Genomic DNA, 25616 nt, shown 5'->3' on the forward strand with positions numbered 1-25616 from the left:
AGGTGTGTAGTTGAGTATATTGAATTCTGTGTCTCTGCATCATTGTTAAATCCTCCCAATGGTTATCATGAATCAGATGGAGACCTTGGATAAACCGGCTAGAACTTGCCCATAACCCACCAGACTCTTCTCAGTGTGCAGGGCTACTTTTTAGTCCTGGAAACTTACTGCCTGAGAGGAGACACCCTGAGCTAAGGAATGTTTGCTGCAGAAGGATATTATATCCGCTCCCAGAATATAAAGAAATGGCTTATAAATCTTTTTTTTTTTTTTTTTTTTTTAATTTGAGAGACAGAGATACACAAGTAGGCAGAGAGGCAGGCGGAGAGAGAGGGGAAAGCAGGCTCCCCGCTGAGGAGAGAGCCCGATGCGGGGCTCTATCCCAGGACCCTGGGATCATGACCTGAGCCGAAGGCAGAGGCTTTAACCCACTGAGCCACCCAGGTGCCCCGATGGCTTATAAATCTTTATCATAGCTTCTCCAAGAAACTCAAGTTAAGTTTGAATATACATGGGAACATCCCTTGTGTTCTAATCACCATCTCCTCAAATGCTAACTGCTTTCATCCGAACAGCCCCGGTCCCTCCTCTTCCCTCGCAGTTTATGATCAGAGGCTACTACTGTGCTCTCCAGACAGAGGAAGGAAAGTTGAGACAGGGCGGGTGTTCTACAAAGGAACCTCCTTTGAAAGATGAAGCCATATGGTGTGATTTTACCCAGGTGATGGAAGAGCCAGCAAATAATGTACCAGATAGGTGCTGTAGCAGGCACATCAAATTTTGGTTACTAGAGATAGCTCTTAAGGAGATTATTTTTCTTAAGAAGGAAACTGCTCTGCCTTTTCATATCTGACAAAATGACTTCTATCAATAAGTATGGGTGTTAATAAACCTTTACAGATTTTTTTTTTTTAATGAAGTCCTGAAACAGCTTTCTTAATGCATTTTAGCTCACTTCAAAAGAGGAATAGATTTTTACGGTGGTGTGCCATTCTAGCTGAAATCAAACCCACTTACAAATACCTTTCCCAAAGTCTTCTATAACCATTTCCTAATGATACAGCTGTGATTATATGAGTAAGATGTGCAGAGTTGGAATTGGGAAGGGTAAAGCAGTAGGAAGAAACGGCCCAGTTTCTTCAAATGATGGTAAGCAGTGACTGGTCCCTTGAACTACTTTTATTTAACTATTAACTAGTTGTAGACATTGAAATAGTGTTTGGTTACGGTATTATTTAAAAGTAATTGAGGAAGTCTAATTGCTCAGGTCCTTTCTCTAACCTCCCCTGAAGCAACTCCCATCCACCTGTGGCAGGCTAGCTCCTTGGGGTCCACAGTGCAATTGCTGGTCTAGAGAAGGACCTGACCCTTGTCAGCACAGCCTTTCCCTCCCTTCTTATTTCCTTATTTCCCCCACTCAGTTTAGTTGAATTGGACATTTTATAATTTCACATCTACTGTCTCATAACACTTTAAAAAAATCTGTCTTGCAACTATTTGGAGTTTGCTGGAACATCCCAATCTTCATTCATTCTGTAAACAATAAGGATTGTGTTTATGACTGATTACAAGAACACTGTGTTAAGTACTTTATTTACTCCCATGCCCTACATCTCTGGGCATTTATTACTAACTTTTGACCAGGGAAGTGATCTTTTTTTCAGCTGGATGTTAAAGCCCTCATCTTCTGCAGAGCCCTTTCCTCTTTCTGATGAGGCTGCCCCAACTGTGCAACTCCAGCCTTTTCTCTGCCTTTTCAGTCTGCCAGTGCACTTTTTATCCCGAACTTAACACCTTAGATGTTTGTTAAAAACGACCTCAACCTTCTACATTTTCATATTGAAAATGGTTTTTTTCTCCTATATCTGGTGTTATGGGTTGAACTGCGTTTCCCTAAAATTCATTTGTGGAAATCCTAACCCCCAGAACTTTACAATGTGGGTGTATTTGGGGACAGGACTTTTAACAGGGAATAAGTTAAAATTGGGTCTTTGGGGTGGGCCTGAATCCAATCTGGCCAGTATCCTTATAAGAGGAGGAAACAGTTGAAAGGTACAGAGAGCTGGAAAGGGTCATAATGTCTGTTACATTCAATAATAATAACCAAAGAGGGCTTCTGTTTCAGGCGATTTTTATTTAAATCATTTAGTGTAGGATTTTTTGGTTTTGGCAATTACTAGTTCTCATTTGCTGCCCTTGCTGTCATAGGCCTATAATAGCATAGGTGCTGTGTGTATAAGTTCTTGGGGGGCTCTGTGTGCTAGGAGGTCTTCCCATTACACAGATTACCCTAAGTGGGAGGTCTGCTCCCACTACTCCTTCTCTTCCAAACTCCTCTCTGTTCCCATCCCAGTCCAACTTGTTTCAGATGTTTTATCTCAGTAAGACGCTGGCAAGAGGCTCAAGGCCTGCTACTTTCAATGATGCCCAGATGACCATGGGAAATTCATATATCTTAGCCCTAAGAAATCATGGGAAAATAGGTGCTTCACCGTTCCCCTTTCTATCTTAATGTCTTTTTCCAACTCTTTCTCCCTGCACAAATAGCTATTTCCTTCTTGGCAACTGCCTTCAGTTTTTCTAAGCGATTCTCTTTAAAATTCCCCGTACTTGGGGATGAGTTGGCTAATAAAATGCATAACTTGGACAAATTCATTTTGTCTCACAGTTTGGACAATTCAGTCTCTCAGTTCCTCCCCACCCTCAATCCGTCCATTCGAGCTTGTGTGCTAGGGTAAAAGGGAGAAGACTGGGGTAATGATTTCAGGGTAGCACCGTTATCTTCATGAACATCCAAGGGGGTATCTGTACCTAAGTTGTTTATGGTTTAGGAGGTACTTATCTTCAGCCTTGGGGCAACAGAAGATGGCCTAATCAACATTCTGTTAAACAAATGTATCCCATCTTTATGTATAATGCCTTTTCTCATGTTCTTTGCTATATGTTATCCTAAAATATTAGAAAAACAATTTTCTTGACATATAGTAACTTTAGCATAATTTTTGTTAGTTAAATATTTGGAAAGAAATTGAGTTTGAGAATTAAGTCACATGGCAAGGTCAGAAATCCAAACACATATCTTAGGAAGCTTCAGTTTTTACACCATCTTTAGGAAGCACTTGTAAGTAACACATTCAGTGTTACTTACAGGATGAAGTGGACCTTTAAATCTATCTGCCCTCAGTCTTAGAGAACTTATACAGGTCCTTTGTTGACACTACTGTTCACTTATTTTGAGAGCATTTTGTTAGTAAAAAGCATAAAGACATTTTATACTTTTGTATGTCTTTGTACTTTTTTTTTTAACTTGGGCAAATAAAAATACGGCTTATTTTAAAAAATCATAAACAAGAGTAATTACAAAGTGTTAAATGAAATTCAACTGAGGAAGTCTTATGAATCAGGGAGCAGTCAGTCTAACATATAGAAAGGTGCCCTGAAGAGCTACACGAAATGGCTTTTATAGGCAGAAAGGGGTGGGACAGGGAAGTTACAAGCAGAGTGGATTGGCTGTGGCAAGGTCACCTTCCTTTAGAGGACTGGAGGGGTCTATGGGGCAGATTACCTCACTAGCTTGACCAGGCAATTCCAGGTTGATGTTTTAGATTCCACTCCTAGGAGAGGTTGAAACTAAGTTTGGTATTAAAGTTTTGGTTTAACGATTTGGACTTAGTACAAGTGTCTCCATTTTAGAGTATGTAGTCTCTTTTTTAACAGTATCCACAGTTTACTTGAATTTCCTGACCAGGTATTACTACTAAAAGTGTCCCAAACCCTTATAGAACAAAGTACGGAAAATTAAGGATGGAAAACCGGAAATAAACATAGGATGGAAAAATAAAATTTAAAACTTGAAAGTTGGAAAAATACCTTAAGATCTTTTCAAGAACTGTGTGGAAATGGATGCCTAATAACAAAGGAGTGGGAAAAGAGGGAAATAATTTCTGTCCATCTTTAATTCACGCAGTAATAATTTGTGTCACTTTGCATAATAAATGAACTGGATGATAATAACATTGCAGAATACAATATTTTATTAATAATCTAAGCCTGTGGAGAAATTTTATCAATTTTTTTAGTTGCCCTTTCACAAGTGCTTTGTTTTTAAAAATTCATTCAGTGTTTATTAGATACCAACCCCACATCAGATACTGTTTAATACATGTACAAGTGTATTATGAAATAAAAACCAACAATTGCCATTAAAAAAAAAATCAACCAAGTGCTATGGAGACTCAGAGAAGAAAGAAACTTCTTCCAGGAGGGGGAATGAGGGAAAGCTTCACAGAGAAGGTGAAATTTGAGCTGTCCCTTAAAGAGTAAATAGAATTTACCTATTCTGTTGATGGGGAGAATCAGCATTCCAGGGGGAAAACATTGCATTTTTTAAATAAAATGACCCTAGTTCAGTTTGATGGGTGCAGAAGGCAACCAAAGTAGAACAGTGGAACATTTGGCTAGATAGGTTGTGACAGTATGACAAAACGTGTATGTGAGGGCGAGGGGGGAAGCCTTGAACCCCTGGGTAAGGAATTCAGCCCTTGGTAATGAGCTCCGTAAAGGAAAAGAGTGGAAGATTTTTAGCAAGGGGAAGGGAGAAAAGGAAGTGAACTGGCATTGCTTAAGAGTGTAATCTGGGGGGCGCCTGGGTGGCTCAGTGGGTTGGGCCGCTGCCTTCGGCTCAGGTCATGATCCCAGGTCCTGGGTTCGAGCCCCACATCGGGCTTTCTGCTCAGCAGGGAGCCTGCTTCCTCCTCTCTCTCTGCCTGCCTCTCTGCTTACTAGTGATTTCTCTCTGTCAAATAAATAAATAAAATCTTTAAAAAAAAGAGTGTAATCTGGTAGTCGTTGAGATAGAAGCCCACTAAGGGAGAGAGTATTGAGGGAGGAAGGTCCCAGAAGACAAAACTTGAAAGCAAAAAAAAAAAAAAAGATAAAACTTGAGATAGGAACAAAGGCCTGAGGTGAAAAGGATGAAAGCAGTGACAATCCGGAATGAGCCAGTGCAGGGTGGAGTGGAGGAGTAAGGGGAGTGGAGGATGGGCAGATGTAGAGATAGGAAGGGTAGGACTGCTGGAATTTAAAGGTCATCCTGGTTAGCTTCAAGATTAAAAAACAACAACAAAACAAAACAAGATTAGAGATTTTGGCATTTGTGGTGAGGGAAGAGTGGATGAGAATGGAAGGGCCCACCACAGCACTGAGACTGGGTTGTGGGGACAGGGAAGACAGAACAATGTTGCAAGCTGTGAGCCTAGGGAGGGGTCAACTTGCCAGAGGTTACTAAGGGTGAAGGGAAGGTGTGGGACAAGAGGGAAACAAGAATTTGAAGGGAATGTTTGTTGGGGGTAAGAAATAAACCACTTGAATGAAACATCCAGGAGCAGATGGACCTGGGTCTTGTAAACCACGAGCCCTCACTTACTTCTGCGAACTTGGTGGACTGACTCGGAGTCTCAGATTCCTTGTCTGCCAATGATGACATGACCAACTTTGTTTTTTAAAAAAAGTATTTATTTATTTAGGAGAGGGGCAGAGGGAGAGAGAGAATCTCAAGCAGGCTCCACGGGGCTACACCTCATGACCCTGAGATCACAACCTGAGCTGAAATCAAGAGTCGGACCCTTAACTGACGGAGCCACCCAGGCGCCTCATGATAGGTAATACCGTTGAGATGAATGAGATTGTATACAGGGGATGGAGGTGAGGACTGACCTCCATCTACCCCTGCCTGACATATATAAAATGTTCAATAGTTTTGACTTTTTATTTGCAGAGCCTTTTTGTCAGGATTTGAGAGGTTGGCAGGCAGCCAGATAAAGATGATGAGGTTCTAATCTTAAGCAGCTAAAGAACTCGCCTTGTAGCCACAGATGGTGAGAGGGTGTAGTTTCCCGGGTTTTACTGAACAATAGGTGGATGACTCTTGCCCTGCTCCGGTTAAATGGACCTAAAAAGTTAAACAAGTTCAACTATTTTTATTAATGTAGATTTTCATCAAACAAAGCCACTCGTGAGTTGAGGGAAGGTCTTTGCAAAGTTGTACTAAAAAACAATCAATTGTTCCAGATTTAGTAAGGTTAAACCTACAACTAAAAATAAATCTAGTTATAGGAGCAACAATGATAATTAAAACAAAGCAAAACTTTCTATTAGAGATTTCAGAGCCCTAATCCTTATACAATACAATTTTACTGCAGGAAAATAAAATGCTCTATGAAATGGGGTTTTACCAATTGTTAATATTCAAGTCCCTCAAAAGCAAATGGAAGCACAAGTCCAGACACAAGTCAATATACTTTCAATAAACGGAAAATGAGTGCTCAATAGTATATCCTTTGTGTGGGAGAAAGCATTCTCCATACAATGACATCTACTTAGCTACATATAATATGGTAAGATGATGTTTAATATATATTTGGCTCAAAGAAAGTGTTGTATGTTAATACTTTATAAGATGAATCTTCTAGCCAAATGGCTCAGAAGCTTTCATCTGTTAGTAAAGCTAAGGCACTATGTATTTTCCTCCACAACATGGATTTGTGTCATTTAAGTGGAAGAAATTAATCTTATGTGATGGTAGTAGGTATGCCTGGGGAGCCATCTTTTTTTTTTTTTTTTTTTTTTTTTAAGTAGGCTTCAAGCCCAGCGTGGAACCCAATGTGGGGCTTGAATTTATAACCTTGATATCAAGAAGACCTGAGCTGAGATCAAGAATCAGACACTTAGGGCGCCTGGGTGGCTCAGTGGGTTAAGCCGCTGCCTTTGGCTCAGGTCATGATCTCAGGGTCCTGGGATCGAGTCCCACGTCGGGTTCTCTGCTCAGCAGAGATCCTGCTTCCCTCTCTCTCTCTCTGCCTGCCTCTCCATCTACTTGTGATCTCTCTCTGTCAAATAAATAAATAAAATCTTTAAAAAAAAAAAAAAAAGAATCAGACACTTAACCAACTGAGCCACCCAGACGCCCCCTGAAGGGCCACCTTGGAGACTCACATATACTCTTGACACTTGGCAATACAAGAAGAAAGCATTCCTCATACCAAAGCAAATCAAAGCATGGGCAACATTTAGCTTAATTTCTGCAAAAGTTTACAGACAGGTATTTTTCTCATGCTTCACCACCAGGAGTTGGGAAACCATGCATAAGGAGCCAAATCCTGTCTGCGCCTGCCATTTTTAACCACTGAGCCACCCAGGCGCCCCTGCGCCTGCCATTTTTATAAATAAAGTTTTATTGGAACACAAACGTGCTATTTGTTTATTATTGTCTATGGCCGCTTTTGTGCTACAAAGGCAGAGTTGAGTAATTGTAACAGGCCAGTATGGTTTAAAATATTTACTGTCTGGCCCTTTATATAGAAAATGTTGGAAGGAGTCTGGTGAGAAGCACCCAGTGCCACAGACAAGTGGGGGGCAAGGTATGGTCTGACAAGAGGCATCTTCCCAGTGGCCTGGTGTGGTGTCCAGGTACATGCTAATGCTTAAACCATTTGTCCAGATAATTCTGGGATTTGCTTTGTCTAATGGGAAAAATGAATAGATTCCTTTAAAAGCAGCTTAATCATGTTCAAAGTTGACAAAGTTCATGACAAAGTTTCATCCAGATTTTCCCAGAATGAGAAATGCCCCACCCATATTTTATTACCCATATTTTATATGGATCATAATAAGTTATAGAAGATTATGCTTTTTTGACACAGTCTAATTGTTCTTACTGTTAGTTGGACGCCTTACAATTAATTAGGGGAGAAACCAGATGATGAGACTGATTTTTCACTTTGGCCACCGTTTCTCCTGTGTCTTTTAGGTATCAAGCAGGGCAACAAGTGTGGAGAGCCACAGTGAGCTCTTTTGTTTCGCTTGTCAGTTAGCCCCTTCTCTTTACATCCCCGGCTCTGCAGTTATCAGGATTGGCTAGCAAGGGACTCGGCCCAGCTCAGAATTTCACTGCGTGGTTTTCAGAAAAAATCATATGAAAATCAGTATGAAGTCACCATCACGCAGAGAAAGGTGTCTGCAAGGTTACGCGTGTAGGTGCAGTGCTGAGTTCTGAGGTCAAGGCTGCCGATCCTCTTCAAAATAGTCTTAGAGGAAGGAAAGACCAACAAACAACTCAAGTGAAATAACACACTTGGATTTGTGTTTGACTCTCAAAATTATGTTTAATGAGGAAATCAATGACACACACTGGGGGAGTGGGCTCTGGTCATTAGGTTTTTTTTTTTTATGTTGCTTTTGGTTCCCAGAAATAAAAATAAACACAAAGCACAAATCCTTGAAAATAAAACCCAGTACTCCTACCTCCCTTCTGTGAATAGATTAGTGATAAAGGAGCAGCGGAATAAGGATTGTATTAAGGGAGAAAGGAGGATTCTGGTAGAAATGAGACCAGAGGTTCCTTTTGTGTCTGTCAGTATTTTCTTAACCTTCTAAATCAGACTGCTGCACAGAAGGTGAGCACAGTATATATTTTCATGCTCTGTGGATTAATTTCACAATCAATATCATATATTTTAGTAAGTTCCTCTAAAAGTTAGGACATTTAACATTTCGTAAGAGTTTTGTGATTCTTTTAACTTAGTCCAGACGCAAGAAGTCAGACTGGGTTTTATTTAGGTGCTGACAGAACTATTTGTTTAACAATTTCAAGTAATTTAACGATCATAAAAATTATCGTGAAATACCAACTTCATCTCATGTACCTCTTTGCAAATGTAAGACAAAGCAGAGTTTTACAATCTTTTAATAACTTGTGTAACAACTGTGGTTTTGGCGTATCTCAAAGGTGGACTTCTTTTAAATTATAAAGGATTTTGTATGCTTGAAATCCTAAGAAAAGGGGAAAAAACAAGTTTAAGTACAATGTATTAATTCATAAAGAAATGTATAAATTTTATCAGTATAAGGCTACATGCACTATGAGACTCTCATAGGTACAAACCAGCATAGAGTGAACGAAATCTGTTTTATGGGGAATTAAAGAAATACTAGGAAACAAGGTCTTTGAGACTTTGCCTAAAGAGTAAAGAAGTCAGAATGGGAGTTAGGGCAGGAGAAATCTTATCTGCTTGGGGTATGTTCCTGACATCTAGAGGGTAGAGGCTGGGTGCTGCTAAGCATCTTATCATGCATGGTACAGCGCCCCCCCCCCCCCCCGCCCCAGAGAATATGCAAAATTGTATGAACTCATTATATCAGAATTTACATAAGAAATTAAATATAAGAATGATGAGAAATCGTCAATAATGCCAAGACTGAGAAATCGGCTTTATGGCAAAACCAGAATGGGGGGCTCAACCTCTCAGTGGAATGAGGGCAACCAGGAAAAAGACAATGACAAAAAAAAAAAAAAAAAAAAAAAAAAAAGGTTTTTGCTCTTCTGACAGCCACAAAGTGTCTCCTACTGTTTGGAAGGATAAGATTACTTTATTCCACCTTTTAGGAGTGTTTTCTATAAATTCTAGGAACAAATGATAGAGTTACGTATTGCTTATCTGCTAATGAAAGAATAATATGATTGTGGCATGGTAAAGTACAAAATAAAGTGACTTCTGTGAGAGATTCTGGAGTAGACAATTTTTAAAAAATCAGATTTTGGCAGAAAAAAATATGGAACAATAAGCGGATTGTAAATTAGTGTCACTTAAAATCACTCAAGCGTTTAAAATACTGGTATCCACAAAACATAAAAGACTCTTAATCTCACAAAACAAACTGAGGGTTGCCCAGGGGGCGGGGCGGGGGGGGGGTAGGGAGAGGGTGGTGGGGTTATGGACATTGGGGAAGGTATGTGCTTTGGTGAGTGCTGTGAAGTGTGTAAGCCTGGCGATTCACAGACCTGTACCCCTGGGGATAAGAATACATTATGTGTTAATAAAAAATTAAAAAAAAAAATACTGGTTTCCACTGGCTACCCCTAGCTTTATGTGTAGGAAATCTAAGAGAATCCCTGCCACTGAGTGCCAAGGAATTCAGAGAACCAGTGTTCCATTTCTCAAGAAAGGAGTTAGACCTCTAAAAACACTGGAAACCTTCCTCCCTTACCTCCCATATTCCTGAAAAAAAAACAAAAAAACAAAAAAACAAAAACAAACAGACAGTTGAATACCCACCCAAAGAGCTACAAAATCTGAGCAACGATGTTATTTACTGCTTCACTATAGTGTTTACAGAAGCATCAGTACACAAGGGTCCAACTTACATTGCCTAAACCACCTGAATTAGATAATTATTGTATCCCTTCAGGGATTTCTGAAATATTCCTTTCAGAAATAGCAGAGGATATTCCATATTCCTAAATTTTCCGGGTTGTCTGAATAGCCAAAGGAGAGTCTTACAGTCACGGATCTAGGGGAAGCCATCTGCTTGGGTAAGCTGAAAAGAATGGAGGTACCTGGATCCAGCCCCACCACTGGGATCTGTGAGAACTTGGGTCTTAATTTTCTTATCTTTGAAATGGAGCTGATAATATCAGACCGAATGATGCTAAGGAGGCTACTGAGAGCAAACATGAGAAAAAGGATGAATGGTATGGCAAAGCCCCACTGATCTACAGATGTGGGGTAAGTTCATCCTACCATCCCAGACAGAGAATGGAAGCTGACATTCGCTCAGCTCCTTCTAAAGACCAATCATAGACCCGAGAAGACAAAAATATATTAAAAGTGACAATCCATCGCTTCTGTACAATTATTTCATTTCTCTGCCCTATTTCCTAAACACATCTGATCTATAAATAAAATGTTTTTAAAATACTCACATTTTCACTTATTGTGGTGGCTTTAGATGCAGAACTACTCTTCCTGTTTGTGGAATATAACAGAAAATATTAAAAAATGCCAGCATTCTTAACTGAATTTCTTATATTTATAGGCAATATTCACAGAGAAAGCCATATAACAAAGTATCAGCCTGTGAAGCCCTATGTATCTTTGTAGCCCAGGGCTAAAAATTTCTCTGGAATGTGCAGAGACTTACTCACTTTTAACTTAGCAACTTTTTAACATTTAGCACTTTGAAATCTTGAACATTATAATCAAAATTTATTTTTCCCCCTGTATGGAAAGAAAGTTTTACAAGGTAACTAGGGTTCTAGTCATCTGTGATAGGCTGAACTGCCTTCCTCAAAAATTCATGCTAAAGTTCCAACCATCAATACCTCAAAATGTGACCATATTTGGAGATAGGGTCTTTACAAAGGTAATTAAAATAAAATGAGGTCATTAGGATGGACCCCATCCAAAATGACCGCTGTGCTTACAGGAAGAGTAAATATAGAGACAAACACAGGCAGAAGGAAGACAATATGAATTCAGAAGACCATGTATAAGCCAAGGAGAGAAAGAGGCTTGGAACAGATCTTCCCTCACTGTCCTCAGAAGGAACCAACCCTGTTGTCACCTTGATCTGGACTTGTAGCCTCCAGAAGCGTAAGAAAAGGAATTTCTGTTTAAGCTACTTATCTGTGGCACTTTGTGACAGCGGTCCTAGCAAATTAATATAACATCCAATTCATTAGCCAACAAATTTTAAGGGTCATGGATTTGACAAATGGCAGGAGATGTGTCTAGAAGTAAAGATACTGCCTCCAGATTCCTCCCTGGGTTATTAAGAGACATTGTGGTTGAAGAGAAGAATAAACTTTTTCACAGTAGCAATGCCGACCTTTCTCCTTATGTAAGATGATTGATTCTCTCTTCTGCTCAAAACCCTCTAATTACTTTCCATCTTCCTCAATAAAAGTAGCAGTCCTCACAGTTGCCTGGGGTGGGTTGTGGGAGGCTATAACATCAGGCTACCCTGTTCTCTGAAATCTTCCCCTTTACGACTGCTAGTCCTGATAACTTGGAACTCATCCTGGACTTGTACTGGGATAGGATTAGACTGAGCGACCAGGGTTGAGCAGGAAGTCTGGAAACAGGAGATCAATGGCAGCTAAATCTTCAAAAAGACTTAAAGATTATGACATATCTGGAGCCATGGCAGCTGAGAGTAGATGGGAATGCCCATTGCCCGACGTTGGGTCTGCCATTTCCATGTACACCCAAAGGACGGTCACAAATGAAGCACAAATAAACTTTGTCATCTCAGGGTGCCTGGGTGGCTCAGTCGGTTAAGCATCTGCCTTCAGCTCAGGACATGAACCCAGAGTCCTGGGATCGGGCCCTTGAGTTGGGCTCCCTGCTTCTCCCTCTCCCTCTGCTCCCTCTGTTCCCTGTGCTTGCTCTCTTCTCTCTCTCTCATATAAATAAATAAAAAATATTAAAAAAAAAAAAACCTTTGTCATCTCATACACCAATTATTTTTAAATTGCTAATCCTAGTTATTTCCACAAACTCCAGGTTTATATATCCTGTTATTTACTAATTATCTCTACTAGGAAGCTGATTGGCATTTTAAATATTAAAATTCCCAAACATTCCAGACCTTCCCACCTAATGCCCCCAAACCTGCTCCTCCTGAAATCTTGCACAGTTTGGTAAATGGTAACATCATTCTTCTCATAGCCATGGAACTATCTTTGATTTTTCTCTTTTTCTCTCACATCGACATCCAACCAATCAGTAAATTGTTCAAATGTATCCAGAATCCTATCGCTTCACATAACCAGCCACCATTTTCTTTTGGCTGGATAATTACTCAGTAATTTCCTAACTTCCTCCACTCTTCGCTACATTATAGTTGATTCTTTTTTTTTTTTTAAGATTTTATTTATTTATTTGACAGACAGAGATCACAAGTAGGCAGAAAGGCAGGCAGAGACAGAGGAGGAAGCAGGCTCCCTGCCGAGCAGAGAGCCCGATGCGGGACTCGATCCCAGGACCCTGAGATCTTGACCCGAGCGGAAGGCAGAGGCTTTAACCCACTGAGCCACCCAGGTGCCCCTCTTATAGTTGATTCTTAACAGAGCAGTGAATGTGAGCTTCTAAAAATTAAGTAACAGGATACTACTCCCTGACTCAAAGCCTTTCAATGACTTCCCATCTGACTCAGAATCAAGGTCAGATTCCTCACAAGTGCCCTGAAGGGTTCCGTGTCATCTGGCCTCCACTACGTTTGCACACTCATCCCTTCCCTCTACTGTCCTCACTCAGTTTCAGCCACACCAGTCCCCTCCATCTGCCTCAGATACTCTAGGTGGGCCTGGCCTCTAGACCTTTCCATCTATACTTTCTCCTCTGCTTGAACGCTCTTCTCATGGGTATCTGCATAATTTGCTCTTTCTGCTCCTTTAGGACCTTCTCAAACATCACTTCATCAGTGAATGAACCACCTAACCACCGTAAAGGACAATCTCCTCTCCTACCCCATGTATTCTCTATTCCCTTATCCACTTTAGCTGACTCTGTAACACTTACCACAGTCTGACATACTGTAGAGTTTATATGTGTGTTTACTTTCCACATTTTTCTATGTAAGCTCCATGAGGCAGGGAGTAGTGTAGCCTATTTTGTTCACTGCTGTGTGGCCACTCCCTAGGACAGAGCTGGGCACCAAATAAATATCCAATTCAATGTGAAAATGGCTGTTTAGTAAAATTTTATTTGAAAATTTTAAAGTTATCAAAATACAGAAAATATATTTTTTAAAGAGTACTATGGAAATGCCTACAGAGTCGAATTAGTGACTACATGTCTTCTCTAGCTAATTAAACAGCATTGACAGGTAGGTATGAGGTAGGATATATTTCTTGATGAATTTGAGTCACTTTCCTTAGGATAAAACCTTCACAAATAACCCAACTTTTCATGTTTGACTTAAAACAGATGATTAGCCGAAAATTAGCTGGTGTGGGCAGAAAGGCATGCATTTAAGAAAGTATACTTACTGGAACGAGGTCTCTTCTACAAAAGAATAAGGATATATCATTAATGCAAGAGTAATATGGTATGACACATATTCATATAAAAGCAAGTTTAGGCTTAATTTCTTTTTCTCAATCTTGATTCTCTCTTGGTGACATCTGTACTTTCTAAATCAAGGGTTGGCAAACTTTTTTCTGTCAAGGGCCACAAGGCAAATCTTTAGGTTTTGTGGGCCAAGAGGTAGAATTGAGGATAAGTAGGCACTTACATAATAAGAGAGACCAAGTTTCCAAAAATTTTTATTAATAAAATTCAAAAATACAATAATAATAATCAAAGTCTTTCGTATAGGTCTATTAATTGGAAAAATAGAATTCTTTTGTTGACAAGTATAACATTTCTGCTAACTGGGATTCAAAGTTAGTATTCCTTCTTATCAAACAGATTGTAAATATTCATTTGTAAAAACCATTCTTAGCTCGTGAGCCACAGAAAACCAGGTGGCAGGCTGGATTTGGTCCACCAGTCATAGCCTGCCAACTCCTGTCTGAAATCAAGTTCAAGGAAATGATCCTTTTGGATAGATTTTCTATCAGCTGAGAATGGGAGTAAATTCTTCACTAATGAATTCCTAACACCCAAGTCAAATCTTTGATTAATTCATCATTTTAAGAAAAATCTATTTACCAAGTTTCCAATAAAGATATACTTTATTTTGCAACTATGGATAAACATGACAAGAATTTTGTCTGAATCATCTTATCTGTCTGTACTTTCACCGGTGACCAGCAGGGGGCGTCAGATGGATTCCATTCATAAAATTACATTTACACTAGACTAAGATTGGAGCACCAAGGAAAGAAGCTATTAATTCACAAAGCAGCTATTCTTAATTATAGGGAATATGCTTGAAACAATGCCATGGAAACATTTTATGATACTGAATATCTATTTATAGGTTAATTTTTATGTTAATATGTTTTTTAAACCTAAGTTCTAAAATTAATGTTCACTATAAAACAGTGGGTCTAAAACTTGCTTATGCTATAAATTAATTTACTATTCTATGAAAAAAAAATCCTGCTTTGTACACTCTTTCCAACAGACTTGATGGAGTTCTGCAGCTTTTTGAGCTCTCAGATAATTTTAAAAATCCCCTAATTTTAAATAAAGATGGGGAGTAAAGAAATACTTTAAAAGAATAATACATTATTTTCAAATCTCATTCATATTAAACCCATTTTATCATAAAATGGGTGTTTGGAGTTATAAGAGGTCTAAACCTAAGAATTAAAAACTTTGTCCAGAAGCAACTGTAATACTACAGGTTTCTAGTTTTTATTGAACAAGTTTTATATATCTATATCTCTCTCTCTATATATAGATATAGTTATTCTAAGTTGACATTCAACATTCTGGTATTCAAAACTGAAAAATATTTCACTGATTTATTTCAATGAAGCTTCTTATGATAAAACTGGAAATCCATCTACATCTTGAGATACATAATTCCTAACTTAAGGGGCTCTTAAATACATGTCAATATACTATAAATATCCATGTGCTTTGGCTATCTGTCAGTATCACCTCATTAAGCCACCCCACTGTGCCTCTCACATAGTCTGTGGTGTTTCCTGAATGTTGTGATGAGGAAGCTCTGCCTTTTCTCCCTCTGTTTGCCAAGGTCCTTCATAACTCACCCACCTGTCACCTGGGACATTTTCTGCTGCAGAAAAACCAAGGAAAAATACCCACTAGAATTTGTTAGAACTAATTGACAGAAACAAGGTCTTGTAAGAAAACTCTATATCCACAGGAAGTTATCTAGCAAAGAAGGGTGAGATTCACTTACTTGAAAAGTAGCCTTTCCTCTGAGCATAGCACACGCCAAGGCCACAAACAGAAATCACTAAGGCCACGACTACTACAGCTGCTATGATACCACTTATGTTGAGATCATCTGGAATGCAAAACAAGCCATGCATGAATTCGGGTCAAATATATGGACAGATGCAGTTATTAAATTGAGAAAATTCAAGTAAGCTCCCCATTTGTTGCTATACTATAAACATGGGTGGTTCCATGCTGCTGAAGCCTGTTCTGTTGATTCCCTTCCAGGACAAGGTTCAAAACTGACTAAAAATATTAATTGAATTAAGTTTTGCAAGAATCTTAAATTGAAAGAAGTTCCGTGATTCAGAAATAACATGTATGGTATTCTCTTGCATTCATTTGGGGGAAATAGTACTTCAAAGGATTAAATATCAGATTGGAAGTGATCTTCAAGGTTCAGTGAGGTCAAGTATTAAACCACCACACAACCCCAATTCTACTCAGAATTCTTCCACACCATCATCTGGGTCAATTTTATCAATAATGGAAAACTCATTCAGCCCCCAAGAAAGCCATGTGACTGTTGTTCTATAAAATAAGAGTTGGAAACATGTTTCTTGAATTTAATTGGGCTTGTGTATGGGTACATATAGACACATACACACCCACAACATATATGCCATTAAATTATCATCCCATTAAGTTTAAAATGAACTACACTCTCCAAGACTTTTTCCTGTTGCTATTAAGTGATCTTTCCTCTAACCTGATACAACTGGATTTTTTGGACCCAACTTTGAAATCACTACCATGTTACTAACCTGATAGGTTCTTTTCAGATACTGATTCTGTTGTCCAAGGATTAGATTATGAACCTTCCAAGATTAATATTTATGCAATTGGGAACAGCAGCAAAAACATCCCCATTCAGATCACTAATAAAATGATGACTATGACTTTGTAAGGCAAAGAACTATGGAACAGGCTATTACACACCTCCCTTCATATAATGGAATTTATTATACCCTCTGGGTATGGGCTCCAACTGTGTGAATACATCTAAATATTTAACCTGGGTCACATTTCTCCAGCTTGTCCATCAGGATTTCATGAGCCACACCTTTCTGTCATTTGGATACTTCCTATGTATTGATTAATATATAAATTACCTATATTTTTTAAAGGAACAATTCCGCAAAGGGTTCTTGTTTTTAAAAGCAAGTATTAATTAATATGTGATTAAGTAATTTGGAGAAAATATAGGTAGCATTTTCTCAACAGTAATTGTAGATATTTAAAAGCACTGCACATTTTGGGAAAGATTTTTTTAAGAAATATTATTTAAGTGAGTATCCTTATCATAAAACTTTTTGGTCTCAAAATTTTTTTCTAACGTCAAGGGTTATTAATTTTCTCATATATCTGAAATATTAACTGATTTTTTAAGAAAAAAACAATACATTTTTTGGAAGGCTGAGCAATTTGACTGGAGTACAAAACATTAATTATTGCTTGGTGTAAAGTCAGTTCATTTTTAGGGGCACCTGGCTGGCTCAATCAGTAGAGCATGTGACACTTGATCTCAAGGTTGTAAGTTCAGGCCCCACATTGGGTACAGATTTTACTATAAACTAAAATCTTAAAAAGCAAACAATCAAACAAACAAACAAAAAACTCAGTTCATTTTGCTTGAGCATTGAGAGGTCAGTAAGACCCAGCTATTTATTTACTTAAAAAAGTAGCAGACAGAGAAAAACATTCCACAATATTAATAATTTAAGGCGAAATGAAATCAATAAGGAAAAAATCTATAATAATTATAATAAGGCAAAATTAAGTTAATAACTACAGAACCAAACTGTACCTACTATTTTCTTTGTAGCAGTCAACGAATGTGACGTCTGCAAAGGTTTCAATCTCAGGGCTATTATCAGACAAATATCCGTTCTATAGTTTGTCAATGAACTTGACATCTATGAAGGATTCAACCTAAAGGCAGATTCTAACAACAACAACAACAAAAACCTGTCTTACCCTGTAAGTTATGGTATAAATTTTACTTTACTTCTCTCAGTGAAATGGAAGAAGACTTGTAAGTTAGAGATGAGTTAGTAACAACACGTACAAAAATATTTTGTTTTTTCTTTGAAAAAAAAAAAAAAAAAAGCCACTACAAAAGGAAGGCATCATCATTCTAACCAAAAGAAAAGGAACCAAACTGTTAAGATGCTAAGTGTGAGTGAGGACTCCTGGGAGTTTTACAAGGGGCAGCTTGTGCATAATCATCAGATTAATGATTTACTTTCACTTTATACTTCAAAAAGAGCTTCCTTAGAATAGATTCTGGTTTGGGTCATAAGTTATTACAGATAACCCATGAAGGAAACTTGATTTCCATGAAGGAAATATGATTTGACAAATTTTTATGTATCAAAAGATATTCAATTTCAACCCAAGGTCATGAAACATCTAGGATCGACGGATGAGCATTAAATGAACAAATTTTAACTTCTAAGCTGACTTACACTGAAAAGAGTAGATATGGGAAAATCATGGTCAAATTAAACTGGTAAGAATAGTGCAACGCAAACTATGAAATTTCAGCTGTTTCGCATTTTAAATAAACATGCATGCTTGGAATAATGTATTCCAAATAAAACTGCATGATTGGAAAATGTAATTCGTATGTTAAGGCCATGACATCAAAGGTATTATTTCTTGAGATGAGGCTAAATTAGGCATTGAAATTAAACAGGACCACTTAAAGAAAGAAAAAATAGTGCAGGTGGCATAAGGTCACAGTAAAAAAAATGAGGGTAATATGTGAATAAATGCAGTTAGGAAAACACCGTATTCATGCATTAACTTTAAATATGTTCTGATGATTTTTTGAATGGTAACTCCAGCACTAAGATGGATACTTCTGATATTTTAAGCAAATGTTTATGTTTGACTATAAATGTCAACACTTGAGTGACTTGGATGGATAATATGTAACCCTGAATTTTAAAAAGACACTTGTGGAAACTAGAATACACTCCTGAGTATCTTATCCTTTATGGCATTCTAAGGTCTAATAAGATTATATTTTCTTTAAAAAACAATCCCAAGAGTTTAATCGTACATAAACACCACAAATTAGTGTGCATAGATCTGTATATCTCTGAGCACATTGAAAACATGAATTTCTGACCTCACAGAGATGAGGACAAACTCCTGAACCAAGGGGACCTGTGGGTATTCTGTTTTGGGGTCCAGCCCTCCGTAATGACCTTTAACCCCACAAGAGCAATCTCCAGCTGCTCTATGACATAATCGTTTTCAAAACACAGGACTTTCACAAAGGGAGAATTGAACCAAATTATTAGAAATAAAATGAAAAAAAAAGGTTTGCTCTGAAACTTATATAATCTGAAAAGATTCCCGAGTACTAATTTTATTGTACTAATTTTATTGACTTCTAAGAAGCTTATTTTGTGAAATATATGGCAGATATGTTTTATAGCAAATAGAGATTCATAAGTACATTCGACATGTCTTTCTTGAGAGCCCGCTCAGGGATAAGTAGAGCACTGTATTTTAGGGGATTGAAAAAATTATCCACCACTAAGACGGCCAACTCCTGACAGTGCTGGCAATATGCCACAGTGCTATTCTAACCCTTTCAAATATCAATTATTTTTTTCTTTTTGTTAAGTGAGATGTACTCCCAATGTGGAACTTGAACTCATGACTCTGAGATCAACAGTCACATGCTCTACCGATGGAACCATAACACAATGGAGACAGCGTATTATTACCTCTACTTTGGGGAGACTGAGGTTAAATAATCCACCCAAGAATACGTAGCTAGTAAGTGACAGAGCTGGAAACTGAACTCCCCAATCCTTGACCCTGAGCCCTTTACAAGACTCTCAGCTTTTGTTTGCAAGAAGACCACCTGGACAAAAATATTTTTTAAAAAATGATTTGAAAAATCCAAAAACTTGAAGAGTAGACTGCTAAATATTCTTGGCTCGTTTGGGAGATGGACTGAGAACAGCATGTTTGCTTTTTGCAAGACATTATGTCAAGCTAATTTTAAATACTCCCTCTGGTTATTCTTCTAGCCAGTCAGGCACGGTCCCACCCCTGGCTCCTTCCCATCCCCAAGTCCACGTGTGCTCTGACTGCAGACCATCGTTCCTCCCAGTACCGCAGGCTTACCTACTTGCATTCGTTTCCCCGGACACCTGCGATGTCCAACAGAATTACGGGCTTCACAGGAATACTCTCCACTGTCTAGTTTTGAAACAGTGTTAAATTGCTATTTGTGGAAGGAAAATAAATATATATTTTAAGCCATGAATCCGTAAGAAGACTTCTCAAGTAACCATGTCTCTTGAATTTTAGCATGAAGTTGGTCTTTCCTTTGTCATGAGTTAGGACTTGATGTCTTTACTGTGAATTCAAAACTCAGCCATGCCTTCAAGGGGTAAGTAGCTGGGCTTCCTGTTTATTTTGATAGAGAAAGTCTTAAATATATATGGGGAAGTGTCTTTGTTTCGTGATACCGTGGAAGTGGTATGGTTAGGAAGGCAATAGGCATTTTTTAAAGTTTATAGCACATGGTAGTTTAAAGTTTGGTGGTATTTCTAATTCCCAGGAAACACCATTTGTAAAGAAAGGCGTCCTCGGCCTGAAAGGGCTAAGGCAGTTTCCTCAGCCACAAGTGAGTTCACTACAGCAGTAAGTAATGAGCACTTCCTCTAAAGGGCCAGAACTTCTACCAGGAAGTAGCATAGGGTCTAGGAAAATCTTAATCAGTGTGATTTATAGGATTACAAATTCTATCAGTTGTGGCATCTTTGAAAATTCTGAAAGGATAATGCTCTAACCTTTGCTCCTTCTACATTCTGCCAAAACAACTGAAAGGTAAGACTTTGGTATAATAGGCTTTATAATTGCTATTAGTGGATTGATCCCCTTGGTGAATTTCTGGAGGGGAGGGGAGGGAAGAGAAGGGAAAGGAAGGAAAGGGAAAGAGGAAGGAAGAAAGGAAGAAAAGATGGATGGATATATGGATGGGTGGCAGGGGGAGGGAAGAAAAAGGAAGGCAAGGGAAAACAGAAGGAAGAAAGGAAGGGAGAAAGGGAGGAAGGAAGGAAGCAAAGATGGATGGATAGATGACAAGAAGGAAGCAAAGGGAGGGAGGGAGGAAGTTAGGAGAGAGTCAGGGAGGAAGGGTACACAGTAGGTCCTGAACACCTTAAAGGATCCTTCCAGGACCAGCACAGAGGGTGAGAAGGATGCCCAGATGCTCCTGTCACACCCTCAATACCACCGTGGTCACCGTTGACCACAGCCACGATAGCCATGAGTCTCTAAGGAGCACCTCCTCATTGGCTTGGATCCTCATGCAATACATGCTCCTAAAAGCAGCCAGGTTTTTGATCTACGAATCCCTTTTTCTCTCTTGTCATTCCTCACTACTTACATCCCCCCTTCTTTTTGTATACTTCAACGTGATGGGACAGAAAGTTTCCCCTTGTGTGTTTCATCTTATGAAATCCTCTCTCATTGTGCCAAAAGCCAGACTAAAAACACTCACCAGCAGTGCAAGGGCAAGGGTAAGTCATTAACGATAAGTTAGACTACACCCATAAATGATCTACTAGCACATAACTGGTAATTGAAGGAAGGTCATTGTCATTCATACACTGGAGTCTTTTGTTGCCTGTTTCTCAGGAAAGAACCCACCCTTGTTCTGACCTGGTGCATCCCTTTGACATCACAAGATATTTCAAGGGTTGAGGCTAAGTGGGGAAAGTGAACCTGTCTCAAACCCGCCTTGGGGTTTTTATCACCTGCTCGGAGAAAAAATAAATTTGAAAAGTAAATATAGCAATGTGTGACGGCAGTTTTTCTGCCCAACTTCTCAGTGTAAAATCTGTCGGACCTGCTGACTGAGCCTGCTGGAGCTGCGAGGGCGGGACCATGGTCTTCCTCAAGGAGCCATGCCCATCGATATGCTTTATTATTTAGCCACTTTATTAAATATGCTTTATTATTTACCAGAGGATCTACTTTTTACATGTTATTATGTACTAGTAGAGTGAAAGAATGAAATTTTCAAAATTTGTTAAAATTATTATTATTAGTTCTCTATATAGTCTGCTCATCTCTGGTAGTGCCTTTTCCATCACTTCCCTGGGCATGCACCACCATCTTTCCCGCTGCCCCTTAAGCAATGGTATCAGCCCTCTGTTCTCCATCGGTTTAGTTCTAATAATTTTTCCTCTCCAAATATAAGACGGCAATGAGGCCAGTGCTTGAAATGACCTTACCAGAGTTCCAGATTTTGTATTCACCGTATAGGAGCTGTTGGTGCTTTGGGAGCCAAGTTTTGTATTCTCTGACAAAGGGATGCCATCTTTAAACCAGGTGTACTCAGGGGCAGGATTCCCTTCTTTGTCTTGACATCGAAGCTCTACCACCGTTCCACTCAGAGCAGAACTGGGTACTTCACAGGTTGGAACTGCTGGAGCCACTAAAGGAGGGAAGTCAAATGGCATTGGTTATTTATAAGTTAAACAAGGATTTTAACAGCCAGGTCAAGATGGGCTTATTAGACACCTGTGAGAGAGACCGGCTACTTGCTCAAGAGATCCATTTCCTTTCTTCATGGGCACACAGCCAGACCACATTTGCCAGCATGAGTTCTGGCCAATGGCATGTGGGAAAAATCGATATGCCATTTCCAGGCCTTACCTATAAACACGAATCTAGGTACTACTTTGAAGAGATTTTAGAGATGTAACTAAGGTCCCAAATCTATTGTCTTTTAAGATAGGGAGATTACATAGATGGGTCTGACCTAATCCCATGGCCCCTTGAAAACGTTTTCTCTGGGTGGTCACAGATGGGAAAGTCAGAAATTCAGAGCCCAGGAAGGACTCAACATGCTTCTGTTGGGCTGTAGATGGAGAGGGCCGTGCGGTGGGGAATATGGTGCCCCCAGGAGCCGAGTGTGGCCCCCAGCTCACAGCCAGCATGGAACTGAATCTTCAGCTGTACAGACAGCCAAAGGATCGAAATCTGCCAACAAAGAGAGCAACCTTTCCCCAGAACCTCCAGACCAGAACCCACTGACTCCCTGATTTCAGTCTTAAAATACCCTCGGCAGCAAGCCCTGCTTTGCCAAGCTGGACTTCTGATCTACACAACTGTGAGCCAATACATGGGTGGTGTTTTAAGTTGCCAGGTTTTGATCATCTGTTATGTAGCAAAAGAAGACTAATACATCAGTGGAATCTCCTGCAAAATTTTCTGAGTTAAATTTCTTCTCTACTAGTGCATCACTAGTATTTTAGAAAGACCCTGGGTTATATAGAAAAAGGAAGAGGAGCCATTTTAGTCTCTATGATCAGCAGTTTATACTAAAATCTACAGAGAAGACAAGATGTTCCTCCACCAATTGTCATCATGAGCTGTTAATATCTATCAGTGTTTCTCATAGTAGCTAAATATATTGGCCTTGGAGTTAGTCCCACTAGGATCCAAATCCTGGTCCAGACACTTATTAGCTGTGTAGACTTCAGAAAATCATTTAGCTTCTATTTTCTCATCTATTAAAAGTGAAGTTGTCAGTGAAAAATTAAGTAAAATTACATATGTTAAAGAGCCTAACATACACTAGTTGCACAATACATGCTAATTTCCCTTCTTTACTAAATAACTTCTTCCTCCCCTCTCCCCTCTTCTCTTTCTTCTCTTCTCCCCTTCTTTCCCCTTCCCTTCTCTTCTCTCTTCTCTTCTCTTCTCTTCTCTCCTCTCGTCTTCTCCCAAATAACTTCTAATATTTTACCTGCCCTACTTTTTTGTTTTATTGCTCTTCTGTCATCTCATGTGTTAGGATTTTATATGGTAAGAGATAGTCCACATATACTGAAAGGTATTGAAAAATAAGTTCTTCAGGGAAATGTTCCTATGTACAAGATTGGCCCATTAAGATTTACCTTAATCTGAAATGAAAAGAGATTTTGTTACAACAAATTTATAAGAGTAAAATTTCAGCAGTGAATGAGGTGAAAAGGGGCTATAGCCAAGATTTTACAGGGAAGGTGGTGCTGCTGATTCCTAGAACCTCCCAGATGGGAAAGAGGGTAGGGAACAGTAAACCCACAGATACAAGCACAGCACACCTAGGACTTCTAGAGTGACCGTATCTTCTTCCAGGTTCTGGCCTTGCTCAGATGGGGCACTAACTTCACAGCGATATTTCCCAGCATCGGTTCTTGTAACATTTTTGATCCGTATACTGAAATCTATCATCTCGGCTCGATCTTTAAAATCACCTTTTAGAAAAAGAAGACAATGATGTTAATAAGAATGCAAATAACTTCCTACATACTACCTTTCTCGAGTCACTTCATTCAGTGACCAAAGGATTTATTTTCCTATTAGTAAACTCAGTTTAAAAACTCAAAAAGGACTCTTAAGTATAGGAAACAAACAGAGGGCTGCTGGAGGGGAGGTGGGTGGGGGGATGGGATAACTGGGTGACAGGCATTAAGGAGGGCACGTGATGTGATGAGCACTGGGTGTTATATAAACTGATGAATTATTGACCTCTACATCTGAAACTAATAATGTGCTATACGTTGGCTAATTGAATTTAAATAAAAAAAATAAAAACTCAAAACACTGATATAAATGTGACTATTTTCAAATTTCCTTTTTTTTAGAATGACATACAGTTCACAAAAGAATATTCAGTTCAGTATTCTCATATTTTAGAGGATTCAATTCTCATTCCTCCCTCAGGCCCTTTCTAATATGCTTATACAAACATTCCCACCTTCAGAAGACACTGCAGACTCTAGTTCAATTACCTAGAACAGTAAATTACGTGCAGTGGCCCACATCAGACTGCCACAAAGACAAGGTGAAGGGGTCTTAAAAACACTCTTTCGATTAGTTTTTTGGTGCAGAATGAAGATAGTGTTTTGTATAACATTCAGGTGCTAGACTGGCAATGGTAGAAAATTCAAGCAAAGACATCCCTAAGGACCGCAGCAGTTCTATCTTGACAGATGAGAACAAGGGGGCTATTTTAAATTCTTTATGGACTTTGAACATTTGTTCACATGTTTAATTCTTTAAAATTAAAGTAATGCATAGCATCCTAAAATAATAGCATGCTTCTTACACTTGTTAAATTATATTCCCAACTTTTAAAATGTTTATAATGGAAAATTTCAAGTGCACAAAAAATTATGGAGTATTTTAAAATAAATCTCATCACCCAGCAACAACAGTAATCCATACACAGCCTTCCTATTCTGTCTACACCTCTAAACACTGAATTATTTGGAGGCAAAACCCAGATATCATAGCATTTTATCCATTATATTATATATCCAACAAGATATATATATATTGTATATATATATATGATATATATCATTATATAACCAACAAGAAAAATAGCAAGTGGAAAGAAATGTATGACAAATAATTAAAATAAAGCATTGTTAACAATAGTTGTATCTACCTTCCCCGCCATAAGTCTAAGTCTTAACTCCATAGGCTTCTTAGTGATGGCCTAGCTTTCTAGATGGTGATGTGGAGATAGGGTAAAATTATTATCACCGAGCAGTGACCCTCCATCTCACTTCCACATCAGCTCTTCTCTCAAGACTCTCAAAAGTCTAATCTACTGGGCCAGCAAAAAGCAGTCCATTTTACATCTTTCAGGGCTGAGCTGAGATACGAAGGGTCCAGGGTCTCCATGGAGTTCACCTTCTTCTGTTCTCTGTTCGGTTTTCACGGTGATTGTGTTCTAGGGTTCAGTCATTCTTTGTTTCATCTCACACTTAAAAACATTTTCTCTTTCACCATACACAAAAATAAACTCAAAATGGATTAAAGGTCTAAATATGAGACCTGAAACCATAAAAATCCTTGAAGAGAGCTGAGGTTCTCTCTGACATTGGT

The 25616-nt window shown here is 38.8% G+C and overlaps 1 protein-coding gene across 1 annotated transcript in view; it reads right to left on the minus strand.

The window, feature by feature from the left end:
• Positions 1–8142: 8142 nt before the first annotated feature.
• Positions 8143–25616, minus strand: part of JAM2 (junctional adhesion molecule 2) — a 65019-nt gene continuing 47545 nt past the window's right edge. The window contains exons 4-10 of the mRNA XM_047721624.1: positions 23822–23974; positions 21965–22167; positions 19845–19944; positions 15658–15765; positions 13829–13844; positions 10760–10802; positions 8143–8829 (exon numbers count right to left, since the gene is read on the minus strand). Of these exons, the coding sequence (XP_047577580.1) occupies positions 8797–8829; positions 10760–10802; positions 13829–13844; positions 15658–15765; positions 19845–19944; positions 21965–22167; positions 23822–23974 (656 nt within the window). The 3' untranslated portion in view covers positions 8143–8796. The remainder of the gene's footprint in view (positions 8830–10759; positions 10803–13828; positions 13845–15657; positions 15766–19844; positions 19945–21964; positions 22168–23821; positions 23975–25616) is intronic.

The sequence above is a fragment of the Lutra lutra genome, chromosome 1 (assembly GCF_902655055.1).
Source record: "Lutra lutra chromosome 1, mLutLut1.2, whole genome shotgun sequence".
Classification (NCBI taxonomy): domain Eukaryota; kingdom Metazoa; phylum Chordata; class Mammalia; order Carnivora; family Mustelidae; genus Lutra; species Lutra lutra.